The sequence below is a fragment of the Gamsiella multidivaricata genome (assembly GCF_025024155.1).
Source record: "Gamsiella multidivaricata strain RSA 2152 chromosome Unknown BC939scaffold_10, whole genome shotgun sequence".
Classification (NCBI taxonomy): Eukaryota; Fungi; Mortierellomycota; class Mortierellomycetes; order Mortierellales; family Mortierellaceae; genus Gamsiella; species Gamsiella multidivaricata.
The window spans coordinates 305,001-329,454 of record NW_026251718.1 but is presented as its reverse complement, the minus strand read 5'-3'; the positions used below and the strand labels follow the sequence as shown (position 1 = coordinate 329,454).

Below are 24,454 nucleotides of genomic sequence, written 5' to 3'. Positions count from 1 at the left end.
GTTTAACTTGTTATTGAAAGACTTGTGAAATCTACTTCCGCTTTCCACGACCCTTCTTGCCCTTGCCTCGGGTCTGTTCGTCATCAGACGAAAAGAAATTGTCTGGTGTTGATGTACCAGTAGTCGAGCCGGATGGTACTGCGACGGCAGGTGCGAGCGCATGGCCCGTTTCCTTGATATGTGAAAAGAGTTGGTTCTTTGACTCAAAATCCGTCGAGCAAATGCGGCACTTCAACGCTGATTCTCCAGAGTCTGCGAGCTGTAAATGATCATAAAAAAATGTAAACAAACTGAATTGGACATCTTGAACACTGAATGCAGAAAGCCTTAACAGGAAAAACCGACGAGAGTTCTCTTACCTTTTGAGCCGCACGTTCAGATCGGGCCTTCTTTTTCTCTTTGGCACTCAATTTCTTTGATTTTCCATTTCCTCCGCCGAGACCATCGGGTGACTCTGCTCTGGACACTGGCGCGGTTGACAGCGGCGTTTCTCCGTCCTGATCTTTGTCGCTATCGCCTTCCCAATGATCTTTCTGAGCTCTCGACCGACGGCTATTGGGCGTCGAGGCCCGCGAGCGGCCCAAAGGTGATGACAATGACGACATCCGTACGGAGCCTAAGAGATCGGCAAGGCCATCTTGATCGAGCTCATCGATCTCTGCTTCGTCAATATCCAATCCAGTTGCCATAACCTTCTTCTTTTTGGCTCTCTTCTTTGACTTGAGATCTGAATAGACGGGAGCGGCGGTCTCGACGGGCTCCTCCAGATCATCCAGGTCACTTCCTGCTGATAAGTCTTCGGTTTCGTCTGCTGCCTTGGAACGTGTGGACGGCGTCTCGAGTGCCTCCTCTTCATCGCCGCTCTCTAACTCTCCGTTCTCGACCTGATTCTCTTCTGACGGTTTAGGGGATAGACCCATAAGCTGGTTTTCCTCATGCAGCATTTCCAGTCGGATATCCTCCGCAGCCTTCAAATGTCTCTTGCTCCGCTCATGATTCTTCCACTGCCGTTCGGATTTGAAAAACTTGTCGCAAATGATGCATTCATATTCTTGATCGAACTCGTCCTCGGTGCCGTCATCGTCCGATCCAGACTCGTTGTTCTCGTCATCGTCCTGAACGCGTGTCCATTCCTGTTCCTGGAACTTTCCTGCCTTGGCACGAAGCAGCTCCTTCTCCTTCTCCAGCCTGGCCTTGATATCGGCCTGGACCTGCTTTTGCTTCTGCTTTTGCTGTTCCTGATAGGCGATATACCGTGGATCACGCTTTCGAACATACGATGCAAGTGACTAAATTGTGAAGACGAAAGAGAAGAAGAGGAAGATTGTGAGCTATGGATCCAGCAGAACTTAATGTGTGCATATTGCTTCTCGATTCCACATCGTACCAGAACAGTGTCGTTAAATTCTTTACGAGCTGCGTCCCTGAACTTCTTGTTCTCCTTCTCCATGGCCCGACGCACTCTGCGATCGGGTGCCTCCGTGAGACGATACTTGTCACACCAGGAGAAACTCTTTTGGGACGAAAACGTAAGCCAGGCATTGTAGAACTGTTTCACGTCCGAATCCGAATTGTCATCATATGCGGTGGTGGAACATCCAAAGGATGGATAATGAACATTAGATCCTGTGGACTCTTCATATCGGTCATTGGCGACGGCCTCGACCTCTTCTTGTGCCAGCTTTTCGAAAAGGTTACGGTAGACAGTATAGAATCCCTATATGGTTCATATGAAAAAAAAGAAAGTGACATCATTTAGAAACTGTAAAATGAGGTGCATCTCAAGTTGGATGATACGTCGTACGATTGAATGCCGGAGCCGCTTACAGCGCTGTCATCCCGGAATCCTTTGTAAACGGATGTGCTGAAGAACTTCATAAGTTCCGCAGACGTCGTTCCCGCAGCACCCTCTGATTGCTCTGATTTGTCATCTATTGTGGAGAGTGGTGTTACATGGATGTCAATCACAAAGTTCCTCGCCAGATATCATTCATCATTTCCCTGGCAGCGTAAAGTAGAAAAGTCTAGGTGTTTGCTTTACCTCCACGAAGGATAGCGTCACGATGGGAGTCGTACCAGGCGCGCTCCTGTGGATCGGACAGAACTTCGTATGCCTCGGCAATGAACGCAAACTGCTTGGTGGCCTCCTCGACTCGGTAATGGTTCTTATCTAGTGTGTATTTCACAATGAAAATCCAAAGAAGGCCGTTTTTCGGGGTCTGTCAGTATTGATGGAGCCTTGTTCGATTGATGGCTGCTCAAGAGTTGCTGCTGGCTGAAACGTAGCACGCGACCGCGCTGCGTGTGTCCTTTTTTCCTCACCTGGATGCCATTCTAGTGCTTTGCGGCGATATGCCTTCTTGATATCCAAGTCCGAGGCGTTCTTTTCGATGCCAAGGATAATATAGTGGCATGTCCTCATGGCGATGGGTAATGGTTGTTTGGCGAAGGGAGAGAGAGTGGAGAGGGTTGAATTGAATAAGAAAGGAGAGAGAGGTGTGCAACTGCTGCGGGCGCTGGCATAACCTAAAAAAGAAGATAAACACCAGTCACCATTTTACTCAGCTCAACAACTTTTGGTTCACAAACGTTCCCGAGTCTTCCTTCTCTCCACACTCCCCACAGTCGCGACTCCGCCATGTACACCACTGCCGTCGGTACCACGCGGCAACTCCTCAAAGGGAGAGCCTCGAGCCTGCGCATTGCTCAGCACACAGGTCACCGGCAGCAGCCTTGCACAAAGGCCCTCACTTCTTGGACCCACACGACTTCATTTCCCAGGCATGCCTGCTTCTCGACCTCGACCTCGACCTCGACCTCAGTCAGGACCAGCGCCACAGGAACCATGACCTCGACGAGTTCTCAGTCGCCGATCCGGATCATCCCTCCAGCATTGCCGAACAGGACCATCAAATCCATCTTGACTTCCACAGAACCGGGCACCTCTGTCAAGGTTCAGGGATGGATCAGATCTGCGCGTCAACAGAAGCATGTCACGTTCCTGGAAGTGAACGATGGATCGAGTCTTAAAGGCGTCCAGGCGATCCTTAGCGGTGGACAAGGCAAAGGGTATGAACTCGATTCTTTTTTCATTTTTCATTTTTTTTGTTACTTCTTCTTTTAGTCTCAACTAATCAGGACAGTGATACTGGATCTTGACATCTTCTTTGTACATTACTCCTGTGTACGATTTGTAGATTAGTGGCGGGAACGAGTGTAGAGCTTGAAGGAACGCTGGTCAAGAGTCTTGGCAAGGAGCAGGCATTGGAGCTTCAGGTATCTGACATGAGGGTCATTGGTCCCTGTGATGGTGAGGTAAAGGATCACTCGAACGCTTTTGTATCTTCATGTCTTCGCTAAGAAGACTGGCGTGCTAATCTATCGTTTGTGGCAATCACTATCAGACATACCCACTGCAAAAGAAGCGCCATTCCTTCGAGTTCCTGCGCGAGATCTCACATCTTCGTTCAAGGGCCAAGACAGCGAGCGCGATTCTTCGGCTCCGTAGCGCCTCGGCCTGGGGCTTCCAAAAGTTCTTTGAGGTACGCTCAGTTGTTTCTGAGATCCTCATGATACTACTCACACTCGCACAAAATTGGCCTGAACGATCTGGTCCTAACGACGTTTCTTACTACCTTGCTATTATTATTATTATTATTTTATTCCAGTCGCAAGAGTTCATCCAAGTTCATACACCATTACTGACGACCCATGACTGCGAGGGCGGCGGAGAGGTCTTCAAGATCGCGCCTCGGATATCAGCACGCGCTCAGCAGCAGGCCCTTGAGGAACACCAAAATCAATCCAACCCCACCTCATCGTCTACAACAACCTCAGGCGATAAGGCAGCGAACGCTATCATCGCTGCGCCCGCACCCTCAGACTTCTTTGGTTCACCTGTCTATCTTACGGTCTCTGGACAGCTTCATCTCGAGATCGTCGCCAGCGCAATCTCTCGAGTGTACACCATGGGCCCCGTCTTCCGAGCCGAGCCTTCAATGACTCCTCGTCATCTCTCTGAATTCTGGATGCTGGAAGCTGAGATCGCCTTCCTGGATAAGCTCGATCATCTCCTGGATTTCTCAGAAGCCTGCTTGAGGGAGACGACCCGTTATCTCCTTGAGAACTGTGCCGATGATATCGAGTTCTTGAATACCTGGATTGACAAGTCGCTCAAGAGTCGGTTAACCCAATTAGTGGAGCAGCCCTTCGCGAGAATGACCTATACGGAAGCGATCGAAGTGTTGCAGCGTTCTGGAGAGCGGTTCGAGTTTGAACCCAAATGGGGACAGGGCCTGCAGAGCGAGCATGAGAAATGGTTGGCGGGAAGCCATTGCAAGGGGCCCGTGTTCGTGACGGATTACCCAGCTGGACTGAAGCCGTTTTACATGCGAAAAAATGACGAGCCTGCGAAAGCGATCACATCCTCTGGAGTAGAGGACCGGACGACGGTTGGTTGTGTGGATTTGCTGGTTCCGGGCATCGGAGAACTGATGGGTGGATCGCTCAGGGAGGAGAGACCGGAGGTGTTGAAGAAGCAGCTGGATGAGTTTGGTCTAGATCAGGAAGAGTACCAGTGGTACATGGACCTGAGGAAGTTTGGCACAGTTCCACACGGCGGATGGGGAATTGGGTTCGAGAGGTATATCCTCATGGTCACCGGCATGGATAATGTCAGGGATGTTATTCCATTCCCCCGATATAACCACCATTGTAAATTTTAACCTTTCTCACATAGAAATTGAATAAACTAATCGTTTCTAGCTCTCATAACCTCATAACCACGATGGGCAATTGACAATGGCATTCTGGCGCGGTCTGTATTTAGGAGAAGGTATGTCCTCGTCCTCGTCCTGGCCATTGGCCTGGTTCCTCTCTCAATGTGTCTCGGACGTGGGCGCAACTCGACTTTTGAATTTCATACGATTATCTCTTCCGAAACAAAGACTGTTTGCGAGTATTGTTCCCAGAAGAAAATGAAGGCCAGACTCCCTATCATCTTCTGTCCCATTCATATAATGATAATATTGATCATATAACAAGCTCCCAATCAGAATCAAACGATAGCCAGGTCGTCGTTATGTCGCTATGTATTGTAATCCAAGACATTTTACAAGATCCTATCGGCGTCTGCCTTTCGTTCCTCATGACCTGGAATTGCCAAATAAGGAAAGCTCTGCCCATAGATGAAGATGAAGAAGATGAAACACAGGTTTCGTATACGGGCTAGTGGGAGAGAAGGATTAAGCAACGCCTCTACGACTTGGAGTGTATTCGCAGCAATTCTTTTTGGTTCTTTGGATTGGAGGAAAGGAACTACGGTCATAGTAAACAAACGAATGGATAAACATGCTTGTTTCAATCAATTCATTTTGTTCTCATGTACTTCATTTACTTTTTTTTTGAGTTTTTTTTCTTTTTTATTTCAAGTTGCAATGATGCGAGTGGTAAAAGACAGTGCTTGTTTGATGTGATCAAAGAAAAAATAGAAAACGAGCTGCGGAAAGTATGAGGAAATGGAACGGAAGAGAGATAAAAGAACAGTGTACACGGAAAAGAAAAACTAACAGTTTAAAACACGATAATACTACAAGAGAAGAAATGACGAATAATAAAACAAATGCGCAAGCAGAAACCCTGGTCAGAAACAAAATGTGTCCTCCCCCCTCTCCTCTGCCCTTCTTCCTGTAGAATATGGATAAGAGCCCTCCCAATCGCACCCTCTCTATACGACGATGCTCGATGATTCGATAATGCTCTGCTGCTGTGGTGTCATGGGCAGAGTCGATCCGTGCGGAAAGTTGGCGTTATGGAACGCGTCCGTCTGGATGCTGGCCGTCGAGCTGTACGAGGCCGTGTACTTGCTGATGATCTTCTTGAGCGCATATGGCAGAACCTTCCATGGGAACACCTTCACATCCTTCTCAATGTTGCGAGGCTTGGGGTTCGGGAAAGACATGATCAGCTTGAAAAACTCTGCGCTCTCGGGCTTACACTTTGAGACGGTGATCGGTCGGAATCCCTCGAGATTGCGACGGATTCGGTTCTTTTCCTCGACCGTGAACCGAACCGCGATCAAGGACTCGAGCAGATAGATGCAATCGACTGATGTCAGGAAGCAATCGTTCTTCTCTGCCCAGTAGATACAGGAGACCACAATGCTGTTCGGCTGGCGGTCCGCAGGGGCGACAGGGGCGAATGTGCAGTGAATATCGTTGCCATCCTGGCGTCTCCAGAATTGGACAAGGCGGCGGTGTGACTCCCACTCCTCTGCGGACCAGTTAATGGCCATGTCATCCATGTTACCTGTGAATTTGAGGTTGGCCTTGTTGAGAAGGTTCGCATAAGGGTTGTAGTTGCTTAGGGGCAGACCTGCGTTGAGGGCTGTGCTGGGGTGGGGCTGAGGCATGTATGCAGACGGAGCGACTGGCTGAGGATGGTGTGTCTGGATATAGGTGGTATTGTGGCTCGCGGCTGTGGTCAGAGCATAGGCTGCGGAGGCATTAAGGTCAGCCTGCGAGTACGTCGGCATGTGAGTAGTGATCATTGAGTCTGTGACAAATAGAACAAAAAGCAGATTAGCAAATGTACAAGAGAAGAGAGTGTGTATGAGAGAAAGAGAAAAATGAAGAAGGAGAAGTGTGAGGAAATGAAGCAGCACTTACTGGGGTTGTAGTATCCAGGGCGTGCATAGGTCGAGGTGCTTATGGACGGACGAGAGACATATGGGCTGGTGGACTGCAGAGTCTGGGAGTAGAGCCCAGCATCGTAGGCGGAGGCAGTGGTAGTGGGCAGACTCGAATAGTCATCTGCTAAGAAAAGAAAGATCGCCGAGGGAATATGAAGAAAACAAATAGAGTTCATTAGTATTAGACCATGCATAAACTGTATGAGAGCACTTTGAGTACAGCACATCGACTATCGATGTCGACGTCAGTTTGCGTATCGCAACCCTCAGTGGAAATTATATTTTCCTTTTGAGCGAAGCAAGAAATCATAGAATTCACATCAACACAAACAAACAATAGGACGTAAACTTACGACGTGCCGCAAGACCGTGGTGTCCGCCGAGCGAATTCGGGGTCGTAGGAGGAAGAGGCGAGAGCTGCGGCTGGCCGTTATTCTGTGTGGACGACAGCTGTGGACGAGAGAGATCAAGATCAGCGAGCAGATGCTGCTTCTTGTTGACAATTGGACTGGACGAGCTCTGGTCATACAACAATCTGTCGACATTCGCACGCTTGTTGCCGTTGTTGCCCTGGGAATGATCTGTACGGGAACAAACATATATAGACATGTCAGTACCTGGACCATACGCTCGCCCAAGAGATGTGGACATTGGAATAGTGACAAGGACAATTACCGTCGTAATAGTTGTAGTCGCCAAAGGGCCAGCTCTCCATGACCATGTCGTTCTCCATCTGGAGGACATAGAGCGGCACCTTGCTGACGAACCACTTTGTGATCGAAAAGTTGGGCACAATGCAGCTGAGAGTCACGTATCCGTTGGCTGCATACTGCTTTGTGTCGACGACCAGGGTACCGAATCCAAGGCGGAGGGTTTTGTCTGTGTTCGACTGCAGTGTGACTGTGAAGGTCTGGCCCTCGGGACCAAAATGAGGGTTGTAGTCGAGGACCCGTGGTGGGGCGGTTCCGATGGGTTCGGCCTTGATGGCGGACAACTGCAATGGATCTGTTGTCTGCGCCTGGTTCTGTGTCTGTAGTGTCTGGGATGCCTGCTGGTTCTGCTGCTGCGATGGTGAACCGGACATCGCCAAGAATTTTCTGGGCTCAAAGTCTACAGGGAAGGTGCAGAAGGAGGATGAGTGAAGTTGAGGGAGATGAAAAGAGGTAGAGGTTGCAGGGTGGAAAGTGTGAGAGAGAAAGTGTGGGAAGAGGTGCAGTGAAGTGATAAAATAGGTCAATAAGCAAGCATAATAAATCCCGGGAATACTCATCACAGAGAACTATTAATTGCAGTCCGATTTGGATTGTCGATCTGCATAGGATAACATGGCATGGCATGGTGGCACAGCGAGTTGGCATCGATTATTCGTTGTTGTGTTGTTGTGTTGTGTTGTGTTTGTTTGTTTGTACGACAGAAACAAAAGGTTCTCTGGCGCCATTGTCGGTGTCATTGCCATTGTCAGTGCCATTGTCAGTGCCATTCGCAATGACATTCTAGCATTCCAATGAGAACTGTTGATTGAATGGCCGTGGGCGTATTTGGTTGGTGGGTTGGCGGGTTGGTGGGTGGCGGCTGAATATGGAGATGAGACTGCGGAGGAGAACGTGCGGGAGGTGCGCTGTGTGTGCGTGTGTGTGCGTGTATGTGTGTGTTTGTGTTTGTTTGTTTTTGGGATAGGTGATAAAACGACAGGGGCTGAATAGGAATATGGAGGGATGTAGGGTGAACTTACTTTGGATGGCAGACATGTCCATGATGTTAAACAGGTCGTATCACAGGGATTGTATTGAACGGGTGGAGTGAGCGAAAGGAATTGAAGATCAACTAACTTGTGGACAAAAAAAAAAGGCGGAGAAGATTGTCAGTCAAACAACGTGTGAGATTGGGAGAAGAGAAAGAAGAGGAAATGAAGATATGCAGATATGGAGATATGGAGATATGGAAATATGGAAATATGAAGACTTGAAGGTATCCAATGATGCTTTACATTCACCCGCCTGGAACAAAGGGATTAGGGTAGGGGTAGGGGTAGGGGCAGGGGCAGGGGAAAGAAAGGTAGAGGGAAAAAATAACGGACGAAGACGTACAGCAGCGCTGCCCAGAGAAAGTCATAAAGGACAAACCTCCGGACAGACACTTACTAGCACTTATTAACGCTTACACAAAAAAATTTCTTTTCGTCTTTTTAATACAACTTCAAAGAAAAGGAAAAAGTGCATAATCGAGAAAGAGAGAGAGAGAAAAAAAAAAAGGCGTACACAGAAAAGTCCCTCCCCGTTGGCTGGTCTGGCCAGCAAGGGCCCTTTTCTGTCACGTAAACAGACAGAAAACCAAAGAGAAAGAGTCATCGCTGCGTCCTCTCTTTGGGCAGGCCAAATGGCGAAGACAGAATTGAGAAATCATGGCTCGGCCCTGGTTGGCTGGTTGGGTTATCTCTCGTCTTCTCCCCCGCGCTGCTTTGTATTGTGGTGGCAGTAGTACAGAAATGGAGCGCATGTATAGTATGAACCGGCAGCCCCACTCTCTCTCTCCCTACACAGCTGCAGACATTCGTGTGTTCATGTCCCAACTGGCTCGCGTTCTTATACACTCACATTGACAGACCAAAGAAAAAGGGTGAGGACAAGGACTCTGAGGGGAAAGTCAGGGCTGACGATCGAGGTGGAACGAACGGTTGACATGCAAACAAAAAGGAAGAGAGGGCGAGAGAGAGACCATATAGAAAAACGTCGCTTGCTAACCTGCTCGTAGTTGTCCTAGCAAACCCTCGCTCTTATTTCCTCTGTCTCTATTTCCTCTCTTTGCTCTTTATCTTTGGTTTCGTTTCAATCTTTGGTTACGTGAATCAGTGCAGACCGAGATAATATATCTCTGAATAAAGCACACGCCACGGCTCCCTATGAAATCGACCTGAACAAAGGGCTTCTTCACACACCCCTCTTCCCATTTCTCTGTCGTGGCTTGTTGTTGAACGCATAGGCCGATTTTGATTTGGACCAGGCAATGGACCATCAACATCCAGTACACAAACAACATGAAAAAACGACGATCGACCTGTAGATCATTGATCTGCCAGAAATCATGGAGAACAAATAGAGTAAAGTGCAATACCCCGATCTAAATGAATGAATGATTCCCCCCCTCCGATACCTCATTCTTACACCCCCAACGTCCTCTCTCTTTGACCCCTATTTCACGACGCGCCTTTTTTTTGCTTTTTTTTCGCATGATTAGTGCGCATATATGGATACAAAGACTGACACTATGCCCAATGCATAGACATGCATACTGAAGGAAGGGCAGCACTCCTCCGATCGAAGGCGCCATGTAACCATGAGATATCCCAGTTAAAAAAAAAAGGGCATGGGCATATTCGTCAAGGGGTAAAGAGCAAAGGGCGTGTATTGAACGTGAACAAGAACGAGAAAAGAAGTTTGATCAATCAGAAATTAAACGACAGTTTGAACTGCCAGATCGGGCACTTACTGTGCACTGGCAGAGACAATTTTGCAATGTAGCAATGTGAAGGCGCGAGTTTGAGTGACGGGTCTCAGTGCGGTGGGTAAGAGGTACAAGGCTGTGCGAGGTGAGGTGTCTTAATGGGAGGTAGCTGTGGGGGAGTCAACAATGTCTTGGAGCGATCGATGGGTTGGGATAGGCTGGCGAGATCAAGCAGAGTGCTTTATAAAGCTGAAGCTGAAGCTGAAGGTGGACGAGTGAACGAGTGAAGGAAAGAGAGAGGAGGAAAAGAAGAAAAACGAAACAGATGCGCACTATATATGAAGGACCGGCCGCTGTATGCGGTAGAGCTGATTGAATAGCCCGTTCCCAGTCAGTTGGAGGCCCGTGATAGCAAGAACGGCAATGTGCATAATTCTCGTAATCTTAACAAGCCATCGAGAACCCTCGGTGCACCCTGCCAGTGACTTCCCCTTCGTTTGCACAAACAAATATGCTCCGCGGCCCATCAGGTCGCCCCAGCCAGGCGCGTTCAATTAAAGGATCGAAGCGAGAGCCGTCCTCACTGCAGGAAGGCGCTGCTAACCTGCAGTACACCTAGTGGCTCGCGATGTCAGTTACAATCGACCACGCCGAGGCTTCCGCTCTCTTGGCCAGGGCCACCGGATTCATAAAAGGAGGCTTCTTTCGTCATCCTGCATAAGCGGCACAAGTATTATCACTCTATTGTATATTCAATTGCGTTATCCCCGTCCTCGCTCGCCAAGAGGTTCAATTGACCTGCCCGCAGCAATCTGTATCGCAAATGAACGAATCAATAAGCGCTGCCCAACTGGCGCGTCATGCCTCGTTGTTTTCTCTTTATGCATCCGCTCCAGAGAATCCATAGAAACCTTCAATTGACAAGGTTGCCCTACGAGCTAGCCTTGGCCTTGTATAGTCACGTTGCTTAGCTCACCAAACACCAGAAGATCTCGACAGCCACCGCATCTGTTGTCGATCCTCGACCGGTATCGCTGCATCGTAAAGAATCATTGGTACGTCCAGTTAAATGACAATGAGACACAGCCTTGCTACCAAATCCGGAGACATTGCAGGATAGCATCCAGCACCCAGTGCTCTTGCCCGATGAGCAAGTGGTACGGTGCATACAGTACACTTTGGTGGTCCGTCCTCCCCTGCTCCTGCATCTGTCTGTCGCCACCAAATGCCCCTACTTTTTACGTTCATTTCCCGTTCACTGACGCCAGTTACTAAACTAAAGATTTTTCATAAGGACAAGCATGAATTAAAAAAAAAAAAAAAATGCAGCTCTGCGACCTGGGAGTCATGGCTCAAATAGACTGCACAGGTCCTCATGCTCTGTTAATAAAAAAGATCTGGTCGTTGCTGAGCACACTAAAGCTCCCCAGCTTAGCAATGCATGTCGACCAGTTCATGTCCCCTCCCCTGAAAAAGTATTCAACCAATGCAACTCGCACTCCATGCGTGACACAAACATCGGGAACTCCTTCTCTCTCCCATTCAATCGCTCTCTCTCTTTCTCTCTCTCACGTTGATTTTTTGGGGGATTGAGTTCAACTGCTTTTCAAGATCTTCTTTGCATGAATTGCTCTCTCTTACTGAGCATGATTTTCGGATCAGAAGTCTACCCCCTTCTTTACGGTGTAGACCTATTTGTCATCTATGTATATGGCTATTGTGGCTCACTATCTGTGAGAAGCGAGGCCAACAGGGAGCCAAACTGAGCGCGGTGGTCCGTTCATTTAATTGGGAGGGAAAAGGCACCGACCAATTGGTACAGAAAGAGGTATATGGACAGTGCTCGGTGCCGGAGGGTGTTACAGCCCTTTGGACGATTTTGAGGTTGAACCAATGCAGTTTGTTTCATTTGTTCTTTTTTTATTTTTTTTATTTTTTTTATATTTCTTTATTGAGTAGGAAAAGAAATACACATGAAGAACCCGCTTGTTTTTTCACTTTGTACTTCCCTATCACTACAAAAACAATGCGGACCGTGGGCAGTTCACCTCTCCCTCCCCTGATCAAGGTACTTGTCAACAAAAATTGGCCATTGAGAGAGGTCTGAGACGAAGTACCTTTATGGTTATTGTCGCTTGTGTAGATGTACGAGCGGCTGCAAGGTAGGATAGCTGGAAGTCCTGAGCGCGAGTCAGGAGCAACCCTTCTACCATTGCAGCGAAACATTTCCCGCCAAAAAAAAAAGAGAGAAGGAGAGAGAGAGAGAGCGTGAAAGAAGGAGACGGATGCGATTGAGCCTTGGCTTTCTTCCTTCTGGATTTGTTCCAGTTCTTTGCTCTCCTCGACCTTTTGCTTTGACCCACAATGCACCCCTGTCTTGCCTGCACCGACCAACCGGTAGACTTGCATCCTATCAACAAAGATCTAGACGCACCGAGGAAGACCTATGTCCACAGATGCAAAGGATAAGAAGAAAAAACAGGAACTGGCTCCTCAAACTGACGCTGAATGCATTTGCCAGGTCCAAGAATGGGCTTGATTCGCTAAAAAGAGAGAGAGAGAGAGAGAGAGAGAGAGAGAGAGAGAGAGAGAGAAAGAGAGAGGGAGAGAGAAAGAGAGGGGAAGAGAGAGGGAGAGTTCATTGCGCGTTTAGGTTGTGTCAATGGTCAATGTGTTCCTTGTCTCGTACAGTAGGATCCAGGAATACCAACTCCAAAGACTTTTTTTAGCTTGCGCAATGCCCTTCTTAATTGATGAGGCGCGTCGAACATTCTCTTGCTGGACTCTATGCCCTCTATGAGCCCTCGAACATCAATCTTCCATTTTGCTGCATATCATGACCGTTGCACGTGCATATCGTCCTTCAGGAACCATGCAAGGCCGACAATTGGAGAGTTGTGGTTTAGCACTGACCATCCGCCTGCAGCTCTCCTTTGTTTTTTTTTGTTGTTGAACGGTTCCTCGTCCACTTCTGTCTTGAACTCTGTCTATTCTTGTAGGCCATGAATGTTTCTATCCAGAATTACGCGAAACACGAGTCAGGGGTACACTCTTACGAACGAGATGTTGCGAAGGGGCTTCTTGGACGGTATGTGCGTTTACGGGTATTGCATATCGGTGACGATCCTAAAAGGCATTTAATCTTTACTTATCCATTTGCATGGCTATGGCAACAGATAATAGCCTAAAGTACATGTATTTACATGAGTGTCCGGAGCGCGCGCACCGTCTTCTTCGAGGCGCGTTGGAACGCAGTGGAGCACAAAGGCGGGGCCCTTGAGAGGGTAATGCGTAAAGAGCGGATATGGCCCTGTGGCGTAATAGTTGATCGAAAAAGAAGTGCTGCAAGGGGAAGCGCGTGTAGGATGGAAACGGATGACACTACACGAGCTGCGTAGAAGAAGTGCTAAAGATGGTCTGATAGGTCTTTTTTTTTTTTTTTTTAGTCCACATACAATATGGAACGCGTCTGTCGTGTCGTAGTTTCGTCGTGAGAGCAGAGAGCAGTGGGTGGAATCTGTAATTGTGGTCCAGCGAGGGATACACTACTGACAAGGGGCTCGTTGTCGTGTTCTTTGCCATCGGGATGTGACATCCTTAATCCGCTCCATTCGCCTTCCCAATCGCTCTTCCCAATCCTTTTCTCGACCTCACAGCCAGTCTAGCAAGTGAATACTATCCAGGGACATACGTTCTCTTAAGCTAGCTTCAGTCGTTCTTCGCCTATACTTCTCACTGTCATCACCATAGGATTTGCATGAGGCGATGACCTAAAATTTTTTAAGTTCATTGTTTCAAACTATAGCCAGTGGGCGACAGTTTCCTTTTTTGAGGTAGGTGATACGCGCAACCGCAGTGCATCCGTGTACCATTTCATCGTTGCCCTTGGCCTCGCAGACCATCTCATCTTTCAAGCCAGCTCCCTCAGCTTTCTCTCCTTCATGTATTATGCAATCGACTACGACTCGGTGTGGGTCATCCGAATTCCACCATTGTTCCCCCTGGACAAGATACTATGCAGAAGCTCGAAGGGCGTCATCGAGCACCCAGCTTCGACGGATGGTGGGAAAATCACGAAAGCTGCTCTCGAGAACCTCATTCGGGCTCGGACTCGAGCGAGGAGGGAGCTGGACAGCAAATTCTCTCTTCTATTGCGCACCACTGTACATCCCTCCCATTCTGCATAACTTTCGTGCCATACATAACAAACCTTGTCCATACAAGTTCGTCATGCGTCCACAACCACCCAACCAGTAGGCCACTATCGTCATTTCTTGCACAAAACAAGCTGTTACATTCACACACCGCGTCGAGATCGTAGATCATCCTCATCCTCTCCTCCTGCCGAGCTTTACCTATTATGCTTGGCGACATCAGCGCAGGACCTCCCCTCGATTTGTCTCGCAGGTCAGATTCATGCTTTTGTATCGGAGAGTATCTTGTCCTCGCTGTATCACTATATCCGCAGGATTTTGTTATATGTTATATGCATCCCAGCTTTTCTAATCAATGCAATCATATTTTTAAACAAAATAGCATGCATAGGACACACTATCGAGCAAGCGCAATTCGCCCTATCTCCTGGTCATGAAGAAAGTGACAGTCTTGGAGGGTTGCAAGAAGCTGCAGCGACTATTCTAAGAAGCCATTGCTCGAGCCGTCAATAGGCTGCGGTCAGAGGTCGGACTCTTGCCTGCGATTTGGGAAGACGAATTCTTAAGAGAGATGTCGAATAGTATTGCAAATTACGGGGAAATTGAAGAATGAAAGTTCAATCACTTGTCGCAGCAGCTAGCTGAAGATGGACATGAGGAACCTCGACGACGTTGGAAAGGGCAAGGAGCAATATCGAAAACAGGAGCAGAGGCCGATTGAGTTGACAGGCGGTAATGACGATGAAGATACCCGCAGTTGCACTGCCACCACCGCCACAGTCACCACACCGCCGTCAGCACTGTCGAGGAGTAGCAACAGACTGTCTTCAGGTGATAGTGGAGCTGTCAGTGTTGGCGCAGTATACTCTGATTCCAGTGAGTCAAGCTGAAATTACAGAATGCAGTGGACACATACTTGTGGCATTGAGCACTCATACTTGGTTCCATTTTTTTTGTTCTCCAGGAAGTCGGTGAACAGCACTTTAACAACACTCTTGGCTTGCGCCTGAGTAATTTCAAGACTCTCGATGTCTATGAAGCGCTCTTCCTCGATTTCATGTTCCGTAGAGAGGTTGATCCTATAGTAAATGTCGCACTCATACCTCGCTACCTGCAGGATGCACTGGCAAACTCAGGAAAACGATACAGCAGCCAAGGATCTTGCGTCTTTTTTTTTTTTTTTTTATCCGGTTATTATTTTCTATGCCAATTCACCAATTTCATGGGTGGGCGCACCCGTAAGGACATGTATGGGATCAAGCAGCAGATTTCATTCGACAGAACTCGGATTTATTCTATCGCCTCTGGAGAAACTGCCGCTCACTAGACTATAGCCGACAACATCATGGAGCTTTGTCACCGTTACCAAGATGGGTTCTTGTGCGTCTAGTTCTACCGGTTGGATGTCTCGTCCCTCATGTTTAGTGCCGAATTTTAAGGTTCGTTGCATTTTTGAAGGTCCAGTAAGCTGCCTACAAGAATACAATTTTATTGAACTTGAAACATGCAGGCGAGCGATTCTTGTTTGCATGGATAGCTCGAGGATGGCATCACAGCTCGAATAGCGAACACGACAAGAAACTAATATCTGTTCCTGTCCTTTGGACCTCATCTCATGTACAACTTTTTTTTTTTTTTTTTTGAGTCTAGGCCAATGCAAACTACACAAAATTAGTTCTTTGCATAAACGCCATTTTAACACGAGATGGTCGCCACCAATTTCTCGCTAGCTTCCTCCTAACAGCTCAAAGTGTCCAAGGAAAAACATAGCCGAATGGGGGTGTTACAATGCCTTGCGGCAGTCAGTAGCGATCTTTTCGCCGCTCCAGTTTAGTTGGTTTCATGGACTGTCTGCAAAACACGAAAGTATATTTACAAGGGGGTTTATACTTGTCTTTACCAAATATACGTGGGTATTTTACGTTAAAGTGGACGCGTATATTATTCAAAGGAAACCTCATTCCACCAATATCCCTTGATACGCGTCTTTCCTTTCCTCATTTACTTTTCCCTTTCGCCTCAGAGGCAGGGCCAGGTCGCGTTTTATGCTGTAAAATATTGTTCGCGCACTGCTGTTTAGCTGCATGCGCCAGACTCGATGCGCGAGATTCGATGCGCGAGACTAATGGACTGATAGCTGTGCTATTGAGATCGTTAACAAGAAGTTTATGAGTCACTCACTGATATGGCCGATACATACTCTTTAGTAGTAATCTAGCCTCTAGCCGGACGAGTCCAGTATTTTCTGAAGAAGGATGCTGTCCATGAGGATTTGTTTAGGATTCGAATGCATAGACGGAGGTGTGTTTTCTTGTACGTAGAGAATTAAAAAACCCCACTGAGCCAACATCTACACATTCATAGTCGCCCATGGTCCTAGCCCTAGCCCTCACCCCCCCCCCCCCCCCCCCCCTCTCTCTCTCTCTCTCTCTCTCTCTCTCTCTCTCTCTCTCTCGCTCTTTTGCTTTTTCTAGCCCCATTGTGAGTTTAGCTTTTTTTTTTTTTTTTTTTTTTACTCTTATCCTTTGTAAAATGTCATTGAAAAATGGACTCCAACGGTTGTATTCTTTAGAAAGCGTATCCGTGCACTTGACTGATGAGGAGCAAAAAGCCAAGGATCCCCCCTGCCAAATTCTTATTCGCACCCCACATTCAATTTTTTTTTTTTTGTCGACTGTCGACTGTCCACCGAGAGGAATGGTCGCAGAAGAGGTATTCAGGGTGCTGTGGGGCTTGATAAGTAAGCATCTTGAGTTGAGATACCGCGAATACCATGCTGTTTTATCTTTTTTTTTACTAGTAGTCTCGCGCAAAGCTTGAAGACGGAAGGACGGAGTTGGATTTTCCTGATAACTGGCCTGCACTGTCATGGATGAGTCGCCGTCGAAGTACAGGAGGAAGAGAGAGAGAGAGAAAGAGAGAAAGAGAGCGAACAGTATGGGAAGGATAATCGACAGGCTAGGCAGTTTCTGATGGACTGAGTAGAGGACATAACTGTGAAGCGAGAATACAAAGAAAGAGCGCCTCGAGGATACATCCATCGTTGTTGTATTAACTAAATAAACCCATGCTCACCGCTCGCTCGCTGTTGTTTCTTCAACCTGATATGCAAGTGATCTGAATTGTTACCATGCTGTAACATCGTTATCCTCCTCTTCACTCCGGCATCTCTAAGCAATTATTCATCCAATGTATGTAGTTGAGATGCTCTGGTGTATAGTTTTAACAAAGTGTTTGCTTCATGATATAGTACGTCAAGGAGATTAGTCGCCATGGAAAAAGAGAACGCTTAAGTAGTGTGCAGGCGCGAAGGCGGAGGAAGAGTCTGTGAAAGAGTTGAGCCCAATGAAAGACCCACATGAGTCTCAGGAACATTGTTACTGTGTCGCGTCAGACGCGAAACAGACATGGGGCTATGCTATATCACACCTGTTAGTCTACCACTTGAGCGGATCCTTGGGGAAAGATTCACAAGTCTTACTGGGGCAAGGGCACGCCTGTACATTCCTTGTTTTCAAAGAGAGAGATGGATCGACGCACCAATTTTATTTCTCCCTTGATGGATAAATCAATGTACGGAGACCGATCCGGAGACGGCCTACGGCCTGCTCGAGCTTATCCGATAAGAAAAAGGTAGTGTCGTCCGAGCTTGAATGATCTCCTTGGGTGTCATACAGCCTGAGGTGCTTTATGAATGGTGTTATCTTTCTGTTTCCTGGCTGCAAAGATTAGTAAAAAATCTTATCTCACAAGGCGACCCTAATACATAATCCGAGGAGGATCACGTCGGTTGTGTTCTTTCTTTGTCAGTGCACTTCCAGTTTATAGTAAAAGTGCGGGGAGATGGGGAAGGTGAAATGTTCAGACTACCTACATTGAGTGTTCAAAGTGTAGTGTCAGGCGCAGGAAGCTTTGATGGGCGGATATTGTAGAAGCTTGTTCAGCGAGCATGTCTTGAGACAACCATTCCAGCTACAACTTCAACTTCCAACAACTAGAATCCGTTGAGCTATTACTCTGGTTAACTCGGGGCTGACCTTTTTTTGCAACTCGCTCTATCAAATTTTGACAGCGTTCCTTTTCTCGGCCAATGGAATCGAACGATAGAGCATTCCAGACGATCCCTCTCCTAGTGGCTCCCGCGTGAGAGTGCCACATGGATGGGGGCTAGCTGGTTCGAGTCCGAGACGACGAGGCCGTCAATTTGGAGCTGGCCTGGGGGACTAAAGGCCTTCGTTAGCCTTAATGGATTGATAGATCGATAGGTTCATCTGTATCTGCAGTTTCATACTGGAGGGTGTATAGTACACGAAGGAGTGTCGGTGGAGGGAGTAGTGCTGGGGTATCTATAGGGCAACGCGGTAGTAAACTATGTAATGGATAAAATGGATAAAACGGATAAAGGAAAGGCGCCAGGGGAGGGGGAGAACAGCAACTAGGACTTTGAGCAAAGGATGAAGATGGGGGTGATCGTGGTGACGATGACGATGACGAGGATAGGACCAGGGACGGGGGTTGAGGAGAGGGATGAAACAGACCCTCCCTCCTCACGCGTCTTGTCAGCAGATGGGTGGTGGTGAGGAATTTCAGGCACTGGCAGACTGAGCAGCCTTCTCTCTCTCCCCTCTCTCCCTCTCTTCCTCTTCCTCTCCCTCTCTCCCTCTCTCCCTCTCTTCCTCTTCCTCTTCCTCTTCCTCTTCCTCTTCTGATCAGACCCTTTTTTATCCACCTCTCCATCCCTACACGCCCTCACCCGCACAACCACCCCTTTTCATCATCCTCATTCCTCATTCCTCATTCCTCATTCCTCATTCCTCATTCCTCATTCCTCATTCCTCATTTCTCCTCCCTCATCATCAGATGGAAGACTCGCGGGGTGGCCACCATCCCTATAGCTCCAGCAGTGGCCAGGGCCATGGGTCCGATCGCTATCCTGCCCACTCTTCTTCGTCCTCTCAGCACCCACAGCACTATCCACAGCAGCATCCATCCTCCTCATATCCCAAGGACAGTCGCGCCCATTCCCAACAGCAGTATCCTCAGGATCCGGAGGCAGGCGCTGCCTGGAGATCTCCCATCACACCCACAACGACCCGCAAATTCAACCGCATGGCCATCCATGAGGTCCTCGACAGCCATCAGTCTCAGCATCCCTACTACGAGGAGGACTCGCCACCCTACAAGAGAAAGGGTTCACCCGAAGATTTTTCCTTCTCTGACCCACCAGCGTCGTCCTCCACTACTGGTGGTCCTAATTTGCACAATCACTCGTCGCGGTAAGTTTGTTTAGTATGGTTTTTTATATATATCTAAAACGCCTTCGCAATTGAGATTCGAGCTCTTTTTTTCAGTTTTGGGGCAAAGTGAAGGACACGATCTCTGGTGCTAAGCGACAATGGAGATTTAATTGGGTATTGGTACTGGCTCTTTCTACGTTTGGGCGGGTCTCTTTCTTCCTTCCTTGATACCAACCAGGGTACGTTCGCTGCACTGTCTTAGCCAACCGCAGCAGAAAAATGCCTATTAGCACATGGGACCTTATCCTGCAGAACAACCAGCAGGAGCAATAAATATGTTTAGGCCCAACCCAATTGCTGCAGTACCACTCTTTATTGCATTCTTGATTGATGGTCAAGGTGCAGCAACAACGGGGGACAGGAAGGGACAATCGCCTTTTCATATGGGAGCTGGCTGATATTTTATGGCTCTTGTGTCTCTTTCTTTTATTGTTGTTGGCATTGTTATTGTTATTGGTGCAACCAGCGGGGAGGGTCCAATCAATCAAAGGGCATTGTTGTATTTTGTGGGACGGATGGAGATTGTATCCACAGTCGATATAAAATGCAACTCCCTACTCTCCATCCCATGCCCATCTCCGTATCCACCATGGACCATTCATGCAATTTTGTTGATATCGTTTTTATTCTTCATTATCGCCCTTGTTCTTTCTTTTTTTTTTTTTTTTTTTTTTTTGGACCTTGACTCCCTCCACATCCCCCTCCTTTCTTTTCCCACACGGTGGTGTTCTTTCCCTCCCCCTCCCCCCCCCCTCAAGTTGTCGGTTTATCCCTACAGCGCTTGTATGGTTGTATGTGATCACTTCCTCCTCCTGGCCAGTGTCCATATTGGAGAAAGAAGGAAGAGAGGAGCCGAAAAGACCATCTTGCCCTGAACCATGTATCCGTGTGTGTAAGAGTCTGTTTCTGGCGGTATTCATGCACTCGGGGAGTAAATCACGCACATAACAAGAGAGCAGGGGTCTCACGGGAATATACGTGGAGAATACGTCGCTGTCTAAAGAAACGGCCTTAGCATTACTGTGGTAACAGAAAGAAAAAAACAAGGGGACTCAACATACTAATTCGCCATTCTCTTTCCTTTCTCCTGGTCGGCTGTGCTGTTTTAGTCCGTATGGTCGGGGCGACATGCGCCAGCCGTCCGATTACCATCGCCCGCCCTCGCCACGCTACCGTCACGAGTCACCGGTGCCTGGATCCAACTCCGAGGACGAGGACGACGACATTCGGAACTATAAGAAGCGGCGCATGTTCCAGGGGATGTCTGCCCAGAAGAGCGGGCCCCATCAACAGTCGCCCCCTTCGTCTTCAGGAGGGCAACCCGAGGTCATGGATCAGGTGCGGTCAACCCTCAAACTGAAGCAGCAGCAAAAGGCCATCATCGAAGCCAGACAACATGGGGGCCAGCCCTCGCCACTGCCGCCCCAATCGAGCAACGGAAAACCAGCATCATCCAACGGATCCAACCCTCCGCTCACAGAGACATCTTCGAGCGGCCTCTCCGTCTTCCACGGGAGTTCCTCCTTCGCTTCGTTGAACCGCCGCCCGCAGCCATCTCCAAAGAACCCCAAAAACGCGAAATCGCTGACTATTTTTGCACCATCCTACTCAGACTCGACACTTTCGATTCATTCTGCGCCGCTGCAACCCTCACAAAGTCATCAGGCCATGAGTATGGGTCTCCGAACATCACAGCCATTGCTTCCTCGGCACCAGCAGCACCCCTACGCGCCACAGACAAGTTCATATCAACAGCCTCTGCGCTCACCCAGGACCGTGGGACATGCAAAAAAGGCATCCCGCACAGCCCTTCGCCAGCCCGGCACCGAAAGCAGGTACAGTGACAGTTGTGCATCCCAGACTGGTGTTCACGGCAGGTTCGTTTTACTAACATCCTTGCAATTGGACTAGTTCTGGCACTATTCCGGCACCAATTCTGTCTTCGCATACAGGGCCATTGCCCTCGCCGTCCATGTATCCCCCATCGACGCCCTTCTTATCCAATCCAAAGCACATGTTTATAGAGACAGTATCAAACCTCTTTGACTCTGTGGATTCCAGCCGAAGTCTGAAATATACCCTGGAGGAGCAGGTTCGCAAATCAGCCCAATTGCTCCAGACACTTCAGGCCAGTGGAACTATGATCGAGAACCTGGTCCGTGGTCAATTCAAGGAACTGGAGAAGGGTGTGATCGAGCGTTTCGAGAGCGAAATTGAGCACTTGAGTGCTCGTGTTCGACAACTGGAGGAGCACCAGGGATTGACACCTCCACCTAAGAAAGCAAAGGCCACTGCAACATCCAGCCAATCGACAACGACACCCCCGACATCAGCGTCGGCTATGACGGGCGTGACAGCAACACCGAGTGGATCTACGAACACTGCTGTGATATCCGGATCAGCTATGGAGTCTGCTGAGAGCTCAAAAGAGGCACCATCATCATCTTCAGCGACCCCTGGTCGCCATAGTAGCTCGTCTCCAAACAGCGGCACTCTACCAACACCTCCATTGACCAAGAATCAGGAGCCATCTTCGGCCATGGAGGTTGAGGAAGAGGAGGAGGGAGAGACTGGAGAGTACAGTTCCTCAGTCAAAGGGCTCCAGAACCGCGTATCCAACCTGGAGGATACTCGCAAGGATTGATGCCCCCATCCCTCATAGAAAATAAAATAAAGGCTACCACGTGACTTCGTCACCCACTGAAAAACGATGGAGATGGGCGATCCCCTTTCCTTTCTCTCTTCTCATCTTTGTCCTTGTTTGACTGTTCCCTAGACCTTCTTCGTGTCCCCTCCCCTCCATCCTCATTCCCATTACCTACTCACGTTCTTCTGCCTTTTTTTGATTTCTTCCTCTCTATCTCTTGCCCGACCTGCATCCACGTTTACAGTTGCACTCTTTACTGCATTTTTTTTTTTTTTTTTTTTTTTAAAAAGCTGGTGGTTTTGTCGAAGGAGTGGATAACCAGATTTCGCTCGTTTTGCCATCCATCACTGTTGTACTCTATACTCTCTTCCACTTCCCTCACTTCCCCTGTTTGCGATCGCTTTCTGACGCCATCCCTTCTCGCAACAGGAGCCATTTGTCCAACTCGATTCGGATTAACACTATATTTTTCAGCCTTTTCTTTTTGTTCTGTTCCCTTTGAACGCGCCTATCAATTCCCTCCTCTTATTCCGTCTTAATAGTTGTGGTATTGTCGGTCGGTCGCTGCCACCTCAAGGACAGATCTTCCGAGTTTGCCACATAGAAGCAATTCGGCTGGCCAAAAGTACTGTCCCACAGTCTGTTGTTTTACTCAAGTCACATTGACTCGTTTCTTCATCAACAGCACATTCCTTTTTGTCCATCCACCAGCTGTCGCTTCCATTGGTCCCTCCTGCGGTTGGCATACTTACTTTGTTGTGTGCCTGAACCTTCGAAATAGCAACTCGAGCAGAAGGAGGCAGGAATCACCTCTCTACAACCTCATTAAGATCCGCCATCCTTCCCAGGAGACCAAATCGATTTTTGTCAGGGCTGGAGAATGAACTCGACGATGGTTACTGCCATCGAACACCATTCCAGCCAACAACAAGGCTCCCAGTATGGAGCCTCCAGTATCCAAACATCGAGCATGAACAGCAACTCTAAGAGACCAAAGTCGCCTTCCCTAAACTCGCCAAATGGTTTGGTCAGCCCTAACCGCAGTGGAGGAGGGCATAGCAAGAAGACAAAGTCGCTGTCGTTGCAAACAAAACTACAAAACAGCCAAGTCGATACCATCATGTCTGAAAGTCCTCAGACTACGCTATCGTCACCTAGAAGCGCAGGGCCATTGTCTGCTCAAGGACGATCCGGACAATCATCGCGTGGGAAGAAACGGAGCATTGACGAGGCCTACTCTCCAATTAAGGTACAAATGAGACTTGTCGCAATTGCCACCAAATCTACTGGCATGCGTAGCATTCCTTATACTGGACGCGTTTACGCATATCGTATTAATTGTCTGCAATGGGTCTGGCTATATCTTTGTGGTTATGTCTTCATAGGGATCGAGCAAAATGGGTATGGAATGGAGCCGCAATGCCATTGAACCGACTTTGTGAATCAATTGCTGCTATTCAACGCTGAAGCATACTCATGCCTTTCGCGTCCTTTTGCCGATTTAGACCTGCTATCCAGATACAAACGCTCTCCGGCTTCATTCATCATTCATCTCTACGAAACGCACTTTAAGTTTGAGAATCAGGTTCGTTGTGGAGACTTTGGCGGCAATATAAGTGCAATATGTCTGTGCTGTTCATAATTGACGCGTTTATACTGATGGTATGTGGGTTCCGTGGAATAATGTAGGATGGCGTCTTTCTATTTAATTCCCCTATGAAGGTATGATGAACAAAGGCATAACTGCGAAGTAGTTGTAAATGCCGCGTCAAAGATGACTTTATATGTGTCTAACACAACAATCTATTGGCTTCTATAGATATTTTTGAAAAGTATACAGGAAAGAAGGCTGCCTTCAGAACTCTTGGATATCATCAAAAGCGCACAATGTCCATACTACGAAGGTGCGGATGAAATGACTTGCTGGGCACATTCAGTACTGAAAGTCGGACAAAATTATTCGCGATGAGCCGCATATTCTCTGACCGCAATTGACTCTTTCTCACTCGCCAATTTAGGCTGTCTTATCGTGGAGGTCGTGGATCACAGGGCAAGGACCAGGAAGGATGGCGATGTAGCAACAAAGCGGATCGCTCTTACACCTACGCAGGAAACTTTGTGGGCTGATCTTTCATTACTCCACGAGGAATCGGGAGAGACCTGGTCTAGCGACTTGATGCTTGATGTGGAGTCCAAAATCTTGGTAAGACGCCAGTTTGCTTTTTTT

General features: G+C 48.1%; 6 protein-coding genes across 6 annotated transcripts; 4 read left to right on the top strand and 2 right to left on the bottom strand.

Moving 5' to 3' along the window:
- On the bottom strand, window positions 1–2,490 carry BC939DRAFT_490281 (DnaJ domain-containing protein). Its single transcript, XM_051559445.1, has 6 exons — window positions 2,323–2,490; window positions 2,042–2,170; window positions 1,828–1,931; window positions 1,388–1,717; window positions 360–1,289; window positions 1–259 (listed from the first exon to the last, which is right to left on the bottom strand). Exons 1-6 carry the CDS (start codon window positions 2,420–2,422, stop codon window positions 32–34), a joined length of 1,821 nt encoding a protein of 606 aa, XP_051415693.1. The 5' UTR covers window positions 2,423–2,490; the 3' UTR covers window positions 1–31.
- A 355-nt stretch (window positions 2,491–2,845) lies between these two features.
- On the top strand, window positions 2,846–4,724 carry BC939DRAFT_474168 (asparaginyl-tRNA synthetase; the record flags this gene model as incomplete). Its single annotated transcript, XM_051558400.1, has 4 exons — window positions 2,846–3,069; window positions 3,198–3,315; window positions 3,405–3,542; window positions 3,669–4,724. 4 exons carry the CDS (start codon window positions 2,846–2,848, stop codon window positions 4,722–4,724), a joined length of 1,536 nt encoding a protein of 511 aa, XP_051415692.1.
- Window positions 4,725–5,443: 719 nt separating this feature from the next.
- On the bottom strand, window positions 5,444–8,890 carry BC939DRAFT_441241 (uncharacterized protein). The gene is made up of 5 exons (XM_051554193.1): window positions 8,421–8,890; window positions 7,364–7,798; window positions 7,042–7,269; window positions 6,666–6,809; window positions 5,444–6,552 (listed from the first exon to the last, which is right to left on the bottom strand). The coding sequence occupies exons 1-5, from the start codon at window positions 8,440–8,442 to the stop codon at window positions 5,726–5,728; spliced, it is 1,656 nt and encodes a 551-aa protein (XP_051415691.1). The 5' UTR covers window positions 8,443–8,890; the 3' UTR covers window positions 5,444–5,725.
- Window positions 8,891–14,930: 6,040 nt separating this feature from the next.
- On the top strand, window positions 14,931–15,868 carry BC939DRAFT_474166 (uncharacterized protein; the record flags this gene model as incomplete). The annotated part of the gene is made up of 4 exons (XM_051558399.1): window positions 14,931–15,128; window positions 15,248–15,367; window positions 15,618–15,746; window positions 15,821–15,868. 4 exons carry the CDS (start codon window positions 14,931–14,933, stop codon window positions 15,866–15,868), a joined length of 495 nt encoding a protein of 164 aa, XP_051415690.1.
- Window positions 15,869–18,916: 3,048 nt separating this feature from the next.
- Window positions 18,917–19,602, top strand: BC939DRAFT_12919 (uncharacterized protein; the record flags this gene model as incomplete). The annotated part of the gene is made up of 1 exon (XM_051550050.1): window positions 18,917–19,602. A coding segment is annotated over one exon (657 nt), but the record flags the coding sequence as incomplete, so codon positions are not given.
- A 1,532-nt stretch (window positions 19,603–21,134) lies between these two features.
- Window positions 21,135–21,888, top strand: BC939DRAFT_387797 (uncharacterized protein; the record flags this gene model as incomplete). The annotated part of the gene is made up of 2 exons (XM_051551848.1): window positions 21,135–21,258; window positions 21,533–21,888. Coding segments are annotated over 2 exons (480 nt in total), but the record flags the coding sequence as incomplete, so codon positions are not given.
- Window positions 21,889–24,454: the final 2,566 nt, after the last annotated feature.